General features: G+C 43.0%; 1 protein-coding gene across 1 annotated transcript; it reads left to right on the top strand.

Annotated features, from left to right (window-relative positions):
• The first annotated feature begins 9,258 nt into the window (after positions 1-9,258).
• Positions 9,259-12,597, top strand: LOC138969683 (uncharacterized). The gene is made up of 2 exons (XM_070342541.1): positions 9,259-9,268; positions 10,373-12,597. The coding sequence occupies exons 1-2, from the start codon at positions 9,259-9,261 to the stop codon at positions 12,595-12,597; spliced, it is 2,235 nt and encodes a 744-aa protein (XP_070198642.1).
• The last annotated feature ends 1,391 nt before the right edge of the window (positions 12,598-13,988 follow it).

The raw sequence follows: 13,988 nt of genomic DNA, 5'->3' as shown, positions 1-13,988 counted from the left end.
ATGTTATTTATATTTTTGACGGAAAAAAAACACATTTTACACAGATTGAGACAGTCATTATTCTTCTACGAGAGCAAGCTAGTGGTCGAGGTGAACAGTGACTTGAGATCTGTATAATGTGAAATTTTGGTCAAAAATGTAAATAACATTTGTGTGTCCGATTTTAGTCTGAATTCCTCTTATTTTTGAGTCACTTGAGAAAAAGTGACTCTATGTAATCGGTCAGTGTTCGGCCGGCCGTAGACACCACCTTAACGTTGGACTTTTCTCGGAAACTATCAAAGCGATCGGGCTCATATTTTGTTTAGTCATGACCTCTACACTTTAACGATGGTTTCGTTGACCTTTGACCTTTTTCAAGGTCACAGGTCAGCGTCAAAGGAAAAATTAGACATTTTATATCTTTGACAAAGTTCATCGGATGTGATTGAAACTTTGTAGGATTATTCTTTACATCAAAGTATTTACATCTGTAGCCTTTTACGAACGTTATCAGAAAAACAAGGGAGATAACTAGCCTTTTCTGTTCGGCAACACACAACTTAACGTTGGGCTTTTCTCGGAAACTATAAAAGTGACCGGGCTCAAATTTTATGTGAACGTGACTCATTGTGTTGTGAATAGCAATTTCTTCCTGTCCATCTGATGCCTCATATAATATTCAGAACTGCGAAAGTGACTCGATCGAGCGTTTGCTCTTCTTGTTAATTATTGAACGCAAAACAAACGTAGTCTTGGCCAGCCGCCTAAGTATCAATTTAAGTGAATTCCTCTCATTTTTAATTATTGAACGTACTCTTTTGTAGTCTTGGCCAGCTGCCTAAGTATCAATTTTAGTCGGCCTCTGATGTCGCATGGTTCAAAGAAAGGAAATCTAGTAGTCGATATATTTTGTCAGTGTCCGACTTCTCTGGAAAGCAGTCTTGTTCACCGCCACATATCTTTCAGGCTGGATAAGATCATTACTATTACATAAATGCCAAATCCACAGCTAATGTCTTGTTACATTTTTGATTTTGCATTGATTTTATGTGAGCCCTATGCCAATTTGCGATATTCATTCATACCCAAATTCCCACTCTTCACAGAATCCATCCGACGTTGATTTGTTGCACTTAGTCGATGTGAAAGGAAGATTTTATTCCATGCCTGGGCTTTCCATGTGATTAACCATATGGTTTTTGCCCTTCGCTAGTCACGTGTGTGGACGGAAAAGGACTTGGTGACACAACGGCAAGATTTGATAATGTCCCTTGCATTTGAGCTTTTGTTGAAAGTGGATTACTGCCAACAAGTATTTTCCTCCTCCTCCTTTCCCCCCCCCCCCCCCCCCCCCCGCGGGTTAGGGGGAAGAATTTACCCGATGCACCCCAGCATGTCGTAAGAGGCGACTAACGGATTCTGTTTCTCTTTTTAGTCTTGTTAAGTGTTTCTTGTATAGAATATAGTCAATTTTTGTAAAGATTTTAGTCAAGCAGTATGTAAGATATGTTAAGTCCTTTGTACTGGAAACTTGCATTCTCCCAGTAAGGTAATACATTGTGCTACGTTGCAAGCCCCTGGAGCAAATTTTTGATTAGTACTTTTGTGAACAAGAAACAATTGACAAGTGGCTCTATCCCATCTCCCCCCTTTCCCTGTCGCGATATAACCTGCGTGGTTGAAAATGACTTTAAACACCAAATAAAGAAAGAAAAGTATTTTCCTCTACAAGATTTGAACATTCTACGAGGAAATTCAAATCGTGTGTAAATCTGTTTTCTTATCGGGTCTCAAGGGTTATTTATGCGCTTTTCTCCAGCCAAGATTTGAATGTGAAAATGTTGCTTTCCTCTCTCTATGGACAGAATGTGCATTTGAATTAGCCTCAGTGAGTAGTGATTTATAAACCGATGGGTAAAGGGGAGTAATTTGGATACCCTAAGAACTAGACGCTGTGGCTGGCCCGTAGAAGTCGCAGGGCCTAGCATTGTAAGCCGTTCGGCTTACTTTACGCCGAAATAGCATCTCCAGTACAGGGGGGGAGGGTCATTTTAGATTAAAAACAAAAATAATCTCTAAAAAAATTTCTATTTTCAGAGTTTTTTTTTCTATTTCACCACTATTTATATTTCTAATTTTAATTTCCCCACCAGGGGCTTTGCCCCCTGAACCCCACTGGGGAGAGGGTCATTTTTGATTAAAAAAAAAAAACATCTCTAAAATTTTTTCTATTTTCAGAGGGTTTTTTTCTATTTCACCACTATTTATATTTCTAATTTTAATTTACCCACGAGGGGCCTCCTGCGGCCCCCAGACCCCCGCCTTTGTAAGCTGAACTCACTTTTTCCAATGCTAGGCCCTGAAGTCTGTTAGCAAAGACGGTGGAGTTATTATTATATGTCAAGATTGGGGTTGGACCTACACATATGCAAGTGAAATAAAGGGTCGTATGTGTTTTGTTAACACACGAACTTGTTTCTTGAAATTTGAGAAAAGTTAAAATGTTTGGACTAGTCGGGTACCATTTTCAATGACTGACAGACCAAAGAGTAGAGATATTGCAATTTTCTAACATCAATACTCAATACATTTTAGACATTCAGCTAAAATATTCTGAAAGTACTCACCTGCCACCCGTTGTAAGTCGTTGCGCCATTTTTTCTTTTGTAAACGTCATTGACAATCACCAGCAACGTTCAAATACAGTGACATAAACAATGGTTACACAAACTATTAAAATATTCGCCCTGTTCAATTTATCCTACAACAAATGACACAACCGTACACACATTCTACCTCCTGGTCCTGTCACAAACCTGAGACATTTATAACGTCGACAGAAGGTGTCTCATTTGGCCTTCAGTTAATCAATAATGCATTTCCTTGTGGTTTTCTCGGAGCTTGTTAGAGGTCACGTGACACTTTGCTACACCCTTAAATATAATGATTTTACAAACATTTTGTAGGTCTAGAAACGTCTTGTCACAAACCTTTAATACAACGTGAAAAACATGGCATTTTTTCCTTGGTTGGGCCAACAATGAATGATGTATCGATTGAACACGATTTCCCTTCTTTGAGCCAAAACTTCATATTTAGGCGGCCAGCCGAGACTACAACATAGTGCATGTTTGTGTGCGTTCAATCATAAAAACTAAACGAAATTCTAACCAGAGTTGGTTGACATTTGGAGAGAAATCAATCCAGAAGTTGAGAGATACACATGGCGTAGACCTAATCCACCCCAACAGGCCAGACTGGACTTTTTTCTTATCTCAGATAACTTGCTATCATACATAAAAGATGCTGATATATTATATGGTTACAGAACAGACCATTCACTCATAACTCTTCAGTTAGAATTTTCAAACGAGGAAAAGCACAGAACATCATCCTGGAAATTTAATTCCTCTTTATTGCGAGATACACAATATGCACCAGAAATAAAGGAAGTCATTAAAAACACAATAGAACAGTATGCAGCTACACCCTATAACAGACAACATTTACAGACTGTTCCTCTTGAAGAGATAGAGTTCACAATATCAGATCAACTATTTTTAGATGTTTTATTAATGAACATTCGTAGCAAAACAATGGAGTTCAGCTCTAAAAAGAAAAAGAATAATAACATGGAGGAATCTAAATTAGAGGAAGACATACAAATACTGGAACATAAAATTAACAGGACTGAGCTAGAAAATGAAGAATTACAGGAAAAAATTGAAAATTTAGGGAATCTAAGGAAAACCAAAATGGACGGCATTCTCTTACGTTCAAAAGCAAGATGGGCATCAAAAGGCGAAAAAATTACAAAGTATTTCTGCAACTTGGAAAAACGACATTTTGTTAGTAAACAAATGTTTAAATTGACAACTCAGGATGGACGTAGTCTTTCGGGTACAGAAGACATGCTACAAGAAACTAAGGGATATTATCAACAGCTGTACTCAGAGAGACCTGTCCAAGACATTGACATTGGTGAATATACTACATCACTACCTAGTTTATCTGATGATGATGCCGAACTTTTAGAAGGGGAGATAACAATAGACGAAGCAGCGCGTGCTTTAAAAAATATGCCAAATGGCAAAAGTCCAGGATCTGATGGAATGACAGTAGACTTCTTCAAATTTTTTTGGAAACAAATTGGGATATTCGTTGTTAGATCATTAAATGAAGGATTTATTAATGGTGAAATGTCAATCACACAAAAAGAAGGCATAATCATGTCAATAATAATGTCACCTATAAAATTGCTTCTTCTTGCATCGCTACTAGAATAAAACAGGTTTTGCCTCAATTAATACATGAAGATCAAACTGGTTTTGTCGCTGGTAGATACATTGGAGATAACATACGTTTGGTATATGACATTATTCACTACCTGGACACTAACAACAAATCAGGATTGCTAGTATCAATTGACTTTGAAAAAGCATTTGACTCGGTCAGCTGGTCATTCATGCACAAAGTATTAAAAGAATATGGGTTTAAAGAAGACATCTGTCGATGGATTTCAGCTTTCTACAAAAATATAAAATCATCCATCACAGTCAATGGTAAAACATCCAGGCAATTTGACATTAAACGTGGCTGTCGTCAAGGGGATCCCATTTCTCCTTATTTATTCATCCTTTGTGCTGAGGTTCTTGCGTGTAAAATTAGAGAAGACACAGAAATAAAAGGAATACAGATTTCTGATACAGAGTTTAAAATAAGTCAATTTGCTGATGATACAGCATTTACTCTGAACGGAGATGAAGCTTCATTCGAAAAACTGTTCGATACTTTGAATAGTTTTGAACAAATATCAGGCTTGAAATTAAATTACGAAAAAACAATAAATGTCTGGTTGGGAAGGAGAAAAAATTCACCCAAACAATATATGTCTCACACTAACATGACTTGGAACCCACCTAAATTTAAACTCCTTGGCATTTTCTTCACTAATGACCTTAGTGAAATGGCAGATATAAACTTTAAAGAGAAAATGAGGGAAACTAAAATCTTATTCAACATATGGTCAAAACGATCAATCACACCCCTAGGGAGAGTAGCAATATTGAAATCATTAATATTATCCAAATTAACCTATCTTTGGTTGTTGTTACCAAACCCACCAAATGATTTAATTAAACAACTTCAAATGGAGTGTTTTGATTTCGTCTGGGACCACAAACGTGATAAAATCAAACGGAATACAGCTGTGCGCCATACAAAACTAGGTGGCATTGGAATTCCATTTATTAAAGCATTTATTTTCTCATTGAAAGTGACTTGGATTAAAAAGGTTTTTCATAACAAACCTAAGTGGAGCAAAATCCTGTTAACTAATTGTCCGAATATAGATTGTTTTGAAAACTATGGTCCACAATATGTTAACAAACACAACAAAAAGTTAAATCCATTTTGGACTGACGTATTTCAAGCATATGGTCAGTTTCATGATAACGTTAAATTAGAAAAATATAGCGAACTATTGGCAGAGCCGATTTTTAATAACAACAAATTCAAAATTGGAAATAATCCGTTTTGTTATAATCAATGGACCAAACATAACATCCTTCTTGTTAAAGATCTGACAAATGAAGAAGGAACTTTCTACACAGTTGAAGAATTTAAACAAAAATATGATATACAAACAGTTAACTTTCTTGAATATTACAGCTGCATTTCAGCTATCAAGAAATACGTAAAAGATTCAAACATAGACATTGACAATTCACTTCCGAATACCTCCAGTAAAGCGTACAGTATGACACTAGGAAGTCCTAAAGGATCTAGACTGTTTTATGATGTTTTTGTTCAAAAAATTGATACACCTAATCCATGCAAAAAATGGGAACAAATGCTAGAGAATGAAATAGATTGGGATAAGATATTTTTCAAAACACATAAAATTAAAGAAATCCGTTTAAAATGGTTCCAGATGAAAATCACATACAGGACACTTGTAACGAATTCTATTCTAAAAGAAATGAGAATAGTAGAAAACAACAATTGCACTTTTTGCAATATGAAAAAAGATACTATTTATCATTACTTATGGTCATGTGAACATGTTCAACTATTTTGGAAAGATTTTGAAAGGTGGTTAAAATCACAATGTGATCATTGTCAAAGACTGAGAATGAATAAAGTACTTGTTCTTTTTGGTTACGATAAAAAAACGAGAACTGATGATGGTTTTGATTTCTTGTTGCTACATGCCAAATATTTTCTGTACAAATGTCGTTTCAATAAATGTAAACCACGCCTTGTGGCATTTTGTAATTATATTAATTACCAATATAAAGTTGACCGATATGTACATCAAATTGAAATGAGGGAACATAATTTTACTCTAAAATGGGCAATGTATAACAATTTATTTAACCAATAATATTTTCATGTTTTGTATTTTACATTGTGTATAATTACTCTGCCAATGTATGTTATTGTGTCTAATCATATCATACATTCTGTACTTATTCATCTTCATTTTTGTCAACTTCGCCTGAAAAAATTGAAATAAAAAAAAAATTCTAACCAGAATCGATCGATACATAAAGGTTATTTGTGTGTTTGACCAAAATATGAAATTTTACACAGATCTCGACAGTTATTGTTTCATTGTTCACCTCGACCGCTAGCGCGGACTCGGAGGAACACTGTCTCGATTTGTGTAAAATGTCATTTTGGTCAAAAATACAAATTAAGTAGAAGTGGCACTGTGCAACGCCAAGGCACTGCATACCCCAGCGAAAGACACCTCTCTCTCTCTCAAACACACACACACACACCCCAGGTTAAACACGTACACGCACTCACTCTCACACTTCATACACACAGAACACACACCCCCCCCCCCCCCCCCCATACGCACATATAAACAGACGGACATACACACCTTTACATACATACACTTACGCACATACACACACCCACACTCTCTCTCTCTCTCTCTTATACAAACAGACACACACACACATGTACGCACACGCACACACATTGACTCACACAAATCTCATACACACAAAACACACACTCCATACGCACATAGACCGGCACGGTTGGCCTAGTGGTAAGGCGTCCGCCCCGTGATCACTGTTGAAACCTTGTGCATTTTTCATGATCCGCTAACTTCGACCATTAATTTTAATAATCACTGAGACTCGGCATGTAACCTCTACGTATACATTGCTTACTAGAATGAATACCCACTTCGCCGGGAAGAAGTAGAGGAATACCCGGCTTCGCCGGGATGAAAGCCGCGTTGTGGACAGTGACCTTCTAAAAATAGTAACGGGAATATCCGGCTTCGCCGGGATAAAAGCGTTGTGGACAGTGACCTTCTAAAAATAGTAACGGGAATATGGATTGACGCCACACGAAGGAAGGGAGATAAACGCAAAACACTGGAGAAGATAAGGAAGAGTTACTGGGAATGGATCTGGGAAGATGAACAGAAAAACCAAAATCGGTTCAGCGCTGCGCGCGGAGAGCACGTGTTGAAAATTCTCATCGACCAGGTTGTGTCCGGGGTCTACCTGAATATGCCCACCAAATTTGAAGCAGTTCCATCGAGAACTTTGGCCGTGCATCGCGAACACACACACACACAGACACAAGTCGTATATATATATAGATTCTGTCACCCTCTTTGACGTCAATTAATGCATCATCACGTCATGCCTCCCTGTAGTCTTTTTCTCTCGCGCGGTGTGTGTGTGTGTTCATTTTGTGCACATGTGTTAGTGTTACTGTTTGTGTGTGTGTGTGTGTGTGCGCGTATGAGTCTGTACTCGTGTGTGTGTGTGTAAGAAAGAGAGAGAGAGTGTGTGTGTGTGCATGAGTTTGTGTGTCTGTTTGTGTGTGTATGAGTGTGAACATGTGTTTGTTTGTAAAGGTGTGTGTCTATGTGCGTATTTGTTTGTTTGTTTGCTTAACGCCCAGCCGACCACGAAGGGCCATATCAGGGCGGTGCTGCTTTGACATATAACGTGCGCCACACACAAGACAGAAGTCGCAGCACAGGCTTCATGTCTCACCCAGTCACATTATTCTGACGGACTATTTATGGAGGGGTGTCCGCCACTAACCCCATGGGCCATATAACCCACTAGATTGCCAATTTTAAAGTCTTATGTATGACCTGGCCGGGGTTCGAACCCACGACCTCCCGATCACGGGGCGGACGCCTTACCACTAGGCCAACCGTGCCGGTCTCTGTGCGTATCACGGAGTGTGTTTTGTGTGTATGAGAATTGTGTGTGTGCGCCGCGGGCGTGCATGCGTGCGTATGTACATGTGTGTGGGTGTGTGTCTGTTTGTAAAAGAGAGAGAGAGTGGGTGGGTGGGTGTATGTGCGAGTGCGTAAGTGTATGTGTGTTTCTTTGTAAAGGTGTGTATGTCCGTCTGTCTATATGGGGGTGTGTTTTGTGTGTATGAAGTGTGTGTGAGTGAGTGTGTAACTTGGGGTGTGTGTTTGAGAGGGAGCCTCGGAGAGAGAGTAAGAGAGAGGTTTGTCTTTCGCTGGGGTATGCAGTGCCTTGGCGTTGCACATCTACTTAATTTTTTAAAATATTGAATTGCGAGCGAAAGCGAGCTGTTCACTATTTGAAAAAGCAACGAGTGTAAATCTGGTACGACACAGCAAGCCATGTAGTATTCTGTTTATCCTACAAACTGTACTTACGTACGAGTGTTTTACTGAAAATCTCCTGCAGTCGAGGCAGCTAACTTGAAGACACTTGTTTTGGAACCTAGATCTCTTCTAAAGCCTCGTGCAATCTATTACGTCAAAGTAAAGAAACGTCACTCTGAAAGTGTGGCATGACGTGTTAGTTCTAAAAATTCATCGAGGGTAATTAGCGTGCGGCCCTATGCTCCACAGGGAGTCTACAGGAATAAGTCAAGTAAGTCAATTAGCGAGCGCAATTTTTGTTTCTATAATGACGTTTGTCTCGGTGACTTTGGCATCATAAGCACACTGAGTGGAAAAACAGGTCCCTGCCAGACTTGCTTGACATGACCTCATTTACATGATATACACACGTGTGATTTAAACGATTATTATCACGAGTGTCTCTCTCAGGTATGTAGGATAAACATATATTCTAACTCTTGCTTGGGTAGTCAAGTAAAGGCTGTCTTTGGTCATGGCCGCGTAGCAGTACAGTCGAACGAAACTGTATTACGACTGACCACCCACAGGACAAATCCGTCGCGATATAACCTTGAACGGTTGACGACGTTAAACACCAAATAAAGAAAGAAACAGGACAAATCAAAATGGGTCCCTGTAGACAGGTGGTTGTTATGGAAAAGAACCTCGTTCCGGTTTCTTTGGGGTGGCCGTAATGGGCAGGTGATCGCCAGGGCAGGTTCAACTATAAGCCTACTTCAGTCTTATCGAAGTAGTTTACAGCAGTCTCGCGTAGGGTACGAGATTGAGTGTGAAAGGCTACGGTTTTTTTCTACAGGAACTGCCAGCGCCGGGAGCATTCCCTGTATACTGGAAAAACACCTGCAGGAAGTGCACCATAGTGCCAGAAATGCACCATCTGCCTTAGTGAATAGTCTGATGCATTATTATACAGCGCTAATCTCACAGTCTCATCTTGATTCCAGACATGGCCGACCTGCATAACCCCTCTTTTTCCCTCTACGCCGCAATCAGCAATCAAGTAAACCTCCGCTTGTCAGAGCAAGGCAAACTAAACAGTAACTGACGCAAGCAAGTCGTCATGGGGGACTAAAACATCGCAGCGCCACTACCCCCCTGAGAACCTTGCCTCCTGCCCATCTTTCGTGCCGAATAAACGCCAGAATTCTCGCGGTAAAGGAAACGAGAAACGACAGTGTTTTAGTCGAGACTAACTTGTCCGTCTGGGGTGTTTCCGTTTCAGGGGCCGGTGTAGTCCCAAAAAGGGTCAAGGAAATAACATTGCAGTGGCATGTTTTTTCCCCCGTTCAAATATCAGTGGAATTGGTGTTTGTTAAAAAAAAAAATAAAAAAAAAGTAAGTAAGGAAGAATTCACAGGGTTTACGTTGTCTTTAAAAAAAAAATCAACAACAGCAAAAACTTGTAAAAATGGCCTCTCCTTTTTTAAATCCTCGTTTATAAACGTTGACCTGGGTTTGTAAAAGTTTGTCAACTATGCTGTGTGACTTACATGCAATATTTGTCAAAGTAGATGTCCTCGGTTAAATGTACATGTGCCGATTTCGCGTAATGGGCAGCGTTTTGCCGATTACGTGAAATGGCCAAAAATGTTGCCGATTTCGCGAATTCGGCAACTACGTGAATTCGGCACTCCTTTTAAAACAGAAGTTTTTGAAAGGGTACTCCTGAAGTGTTTGTCTGATTGGGTATGTGCACTTCCAGTGTTGAATAACCACAAGGCTCGCCGAACTACGTCCCTGCACTGGAAGCCGGAATCACGAACTACGTCCCTGCACTGGAAGCCGGAATCACGAACTACGTCCCTGCACTGGAAGCCGGAATCACGAACTACGTCCCTGCACTGGAAGCCGGAATCACGAACTACGTCCCTGCACTGGAAGCCGGAATCACGAACTACGTCCCTGCACTGGAAGCCGGGATCACGAACTACGTCCCTGCACTGGAAGCCGGAATCACGAACTACGTCCCTGCACTGGAAGCCGGAATCACGAACTACGTCCCTGCACTGGAAGCCGGAATCACGAACTACGTCCCTGCACTGGAAGCCGGGATCACGAACTACGTCCCTGCACTGGAAGCCGGAATCACGAACTACGTCCCTGCACTGGAAGCCGGAATCACGAACTACGTCCCTGCACTGGAAGCCGGAATCACGAACTACGTCCCTGCACTGGAAGCCGGGATCACGAACTACGTCCCTGCACTGGAAGCCGGAATCACGAACTACGTCCCTGCACTGGAAGCCGGAATCACGAACTACGTCCCTGCACTGGAAGCCGGAATCACGAACTACGTCCCTGCACTGGAAGCCGGAATCACGAACTACGTCCCTGCACTGGAAGCCGGGATCACGAACTACGTCCCTGCACTGGAAGCCGGAATCACGAACTACGTCCCTGCACTGGAAGCCGGAATCACGAACTACGTCCCTGCACTGGAAGCCGGAATCACGAACTACGTCCCTGCACTGGAAGCCGGGATCACGAACTACGTCCCTGCACTGGAAGCCGGGATCACGAACTACGTCCCTGCACTGGAAGCCGGAATCACGAACTACGTCCCTGCACTGGAAGCCGGAATCACGAACTACGTCCCTGCACTGGAAGCCGGAATCACGAACTACGTCCCTGCACTGGAAGCCGGAATCACGAACTACGTCCCTGCACTGGAAGCCGGAATCACGAACTACGTCCCTGCACTGGAAGCCGGAATCACGAACTACGTCCCTGCACTGGAAGCCGGGATCACGAACTACGTCCCTGCACTGGAAGCCGGAATCACGAACTACGTCCCTGCACTGGAAGCCGGAATCACGAACTACGTCCCTGCACTGGAAGCCGGAATCACGAACTACGTCCCTGCACTGGAAGCCGGGATCACGAACTACGTCCCTGCACTGGAAGCCGGGATCACGAACTACGTCCCTGCACTGGAAGCCGGAATCACGAACTACGTCCCTGCACTGGAAGCCGGAATCACGAACTACGTCCCTGCACTGGAAGCCGGAATCACGAACTACGTCCCTGCACTGGAAGCCGGAATCACGAACTACGTCCCTGCACTGGAAGCCGGAATCACGAACTACGTCCCTGCACTGGAAGCCGGAATCACGAACTACGTCCCTGCACTGGAAGCCGGAATCACGAACTACGTCCCTGCACTGGAAGCCGGAATCACGAACTACGTCCCTGCACTGGAAGCCGGAATCACGAACTACGTCCCTGCACTGGAAGCCGGAATCACGAACTACGTCCCTGCACTGGAAGCCGGAATCACGAACTACGTCCCTGCACTGGAAGCCGGAATCACGAACTACGTCCCTGCACTGGAAGCCGGAATCACGAACTACGTCCCTGCACTGGAAGCCGGAATCACGAACTACGTCCCTGCACTGGAAGCCGGAATCACGAACTACGTCCCTGCACTGGAAGCCGGAATCACGAACTACGTCCCTGCACTGGAAGCCGGAATCACGAACTACGTCCCTGCACTGGAAGCCGGAATCACGAACTACGTCCCTGCACTGGAAGCCGGAATCACGAACTACGTCCCTGCACTGGAAGCCGGAATCACGAACTACGTCCCTGCACTGGAAGCCGGAATCACGAACTACGTCCCTGCACTGGAAGCCGGAATCACGAACTACGTCCCTGCACTGGAAGCCGGAATCACGAACTACGTCCCTGCACTGGAAGCCGGAATCACGAACTACGTCCCTGCACTGGAAGCCGGAATCACGAACTACGTCCCTGCACTGGAAGCCGGAATCACGAACTACGTCCCTGCACTGGAAGCCGGAATCACGAACTACGTCCCTGCACTGGAAGCCGGAATCACGAACTACGTCCCTGCACTGGAAGCCGGGATCACGAACTACGTCCCTGCACTGGAAGCCGGAATCACGAACTACGTCCCTGCACTGGAAGCCGGAATCACGAACTAGACTGAAATTCTTGAAGGAGGTCCCACGACGCACTTAACCCGAAAAGTGCGGGTCTCGAGACGCACGTGATTTATTATTTTATCATGCGTACGGTCGGTATATATATATGTTACAGTAAATTCATCAAACCAGTCAATTTGTAAATTCACTCCGTAAATTTACCAATTTACTGAAAATTTCAGTAAATTTACAAATTGACTGGTTTGATGAATTTACTGTAACATATATACTCATGTTCAGACTAATCGTCTGGTAGTTGCCATACAGAATGCAAATCTGCTCCGACGCGAATTTACGGAGTAAATCAAACTGATATGACAAATTACGTCTTTTCAAAGGTTTCACCGAATTTCAAGTGACCATTAGCCTGGGACCTTCCAAAGCTCCAAACATTAAAATCAAGGGTCCCGGGACCTTCTGCGTAGAGCGTCGGTGTGCGCGGCCCTTGCCTCCTGCTTCCGCTTCTTGTGAGATAGAGGGGAGTGTTTCTTTCCCAGGAAGCCCCTACTCCGGGTGTTGAATTGCCTGGAGATCTATTTTGCCCCTCCCCCGCCCTTCACCGGGTGTGAGAAAATCGTGTGGGGAGTAATTTTGTAAACTGAGAGTGTTAGGTAGCAATATTTGGCATTACTTTTAACGTTTTCGTTGGCATCGGTTTACGGTGAGTAAAAAATGTGACAGACTTCAGCTGAGTGTCTGCGGTCTGGTCAGTGTATCGGCCTGGCACCGTAAGTCAAAAATAACCACCCACGCGGACATCCCGTGTTTCCCACTTAAATCTCTGGAGTCTGCCCAAAAGAGCAATAAAGTGTTGAAGCTTCGTACGTAACGACTGGCGGGAGAGTCCTCAGGGCTTGATATCCTTCTTTTGGAGGATATCCTCCCATGAAAGCCTCTTTTCCTCCTCTCAATATCTTGTCTTCTGCTCTCTTACTGCCTGAAACCTGTTCTCCTTGTCTCTCTTTTACCCAAAGTTATGCTCAGAATGCACAAGATTGCTGAGGTATGTTTCCAGGTGTTGTGGGTTTTTTACCTGTGGGGGGGGGGGGGGGCAAGCCTTGGACCCTTTAGATGGGTGCCTCTGTTTTGCCAGCTTGGCCACTTTGATAGCCCACAGGCCAAAATGTCCCCCTTTTTCATCTTGTTCCATTTACCAACAGTTACGCTCACAAAGCACCAGATTGCTGGGATTTAGTTCCAGTCACAAGGGTTTTTTTCCTGGGGTGGGGGGGGGGGGGGGGGGGGGCAAGCCTCGGACCCGGCTTTAGATGGGTGCCTCAGCTTGGCCAGTTTGATAGTCCACACGCCAACATGCCCTCCCTTTTCATCTTGTTACATTTCAAGCCCTAAGTATTGCAGTGAAAGCCGGCAGAGACATTTTTCTTAGTGAT

Source organism: Littorina saxatilis, linkage group LG6, assembly GCF_037325665.1.
Source record: "Littorina saxatilis isolate snail1 linkage group LG6, US_GU_Lsax_2.0, whole genome shotgun sequence".
NCBI classification, from domain to species: Eukaryota; Metazoa; Mollusca; class Gastropoda; order Littorinimorpha; family Littorinidae; genus Littorina; species Littorina saxatilis.
The sequence above is the reverse complement of the archived record's forward strand: the minus strand, read 5'-3'. Positions and strand labels throughout refer to the sequence as shown.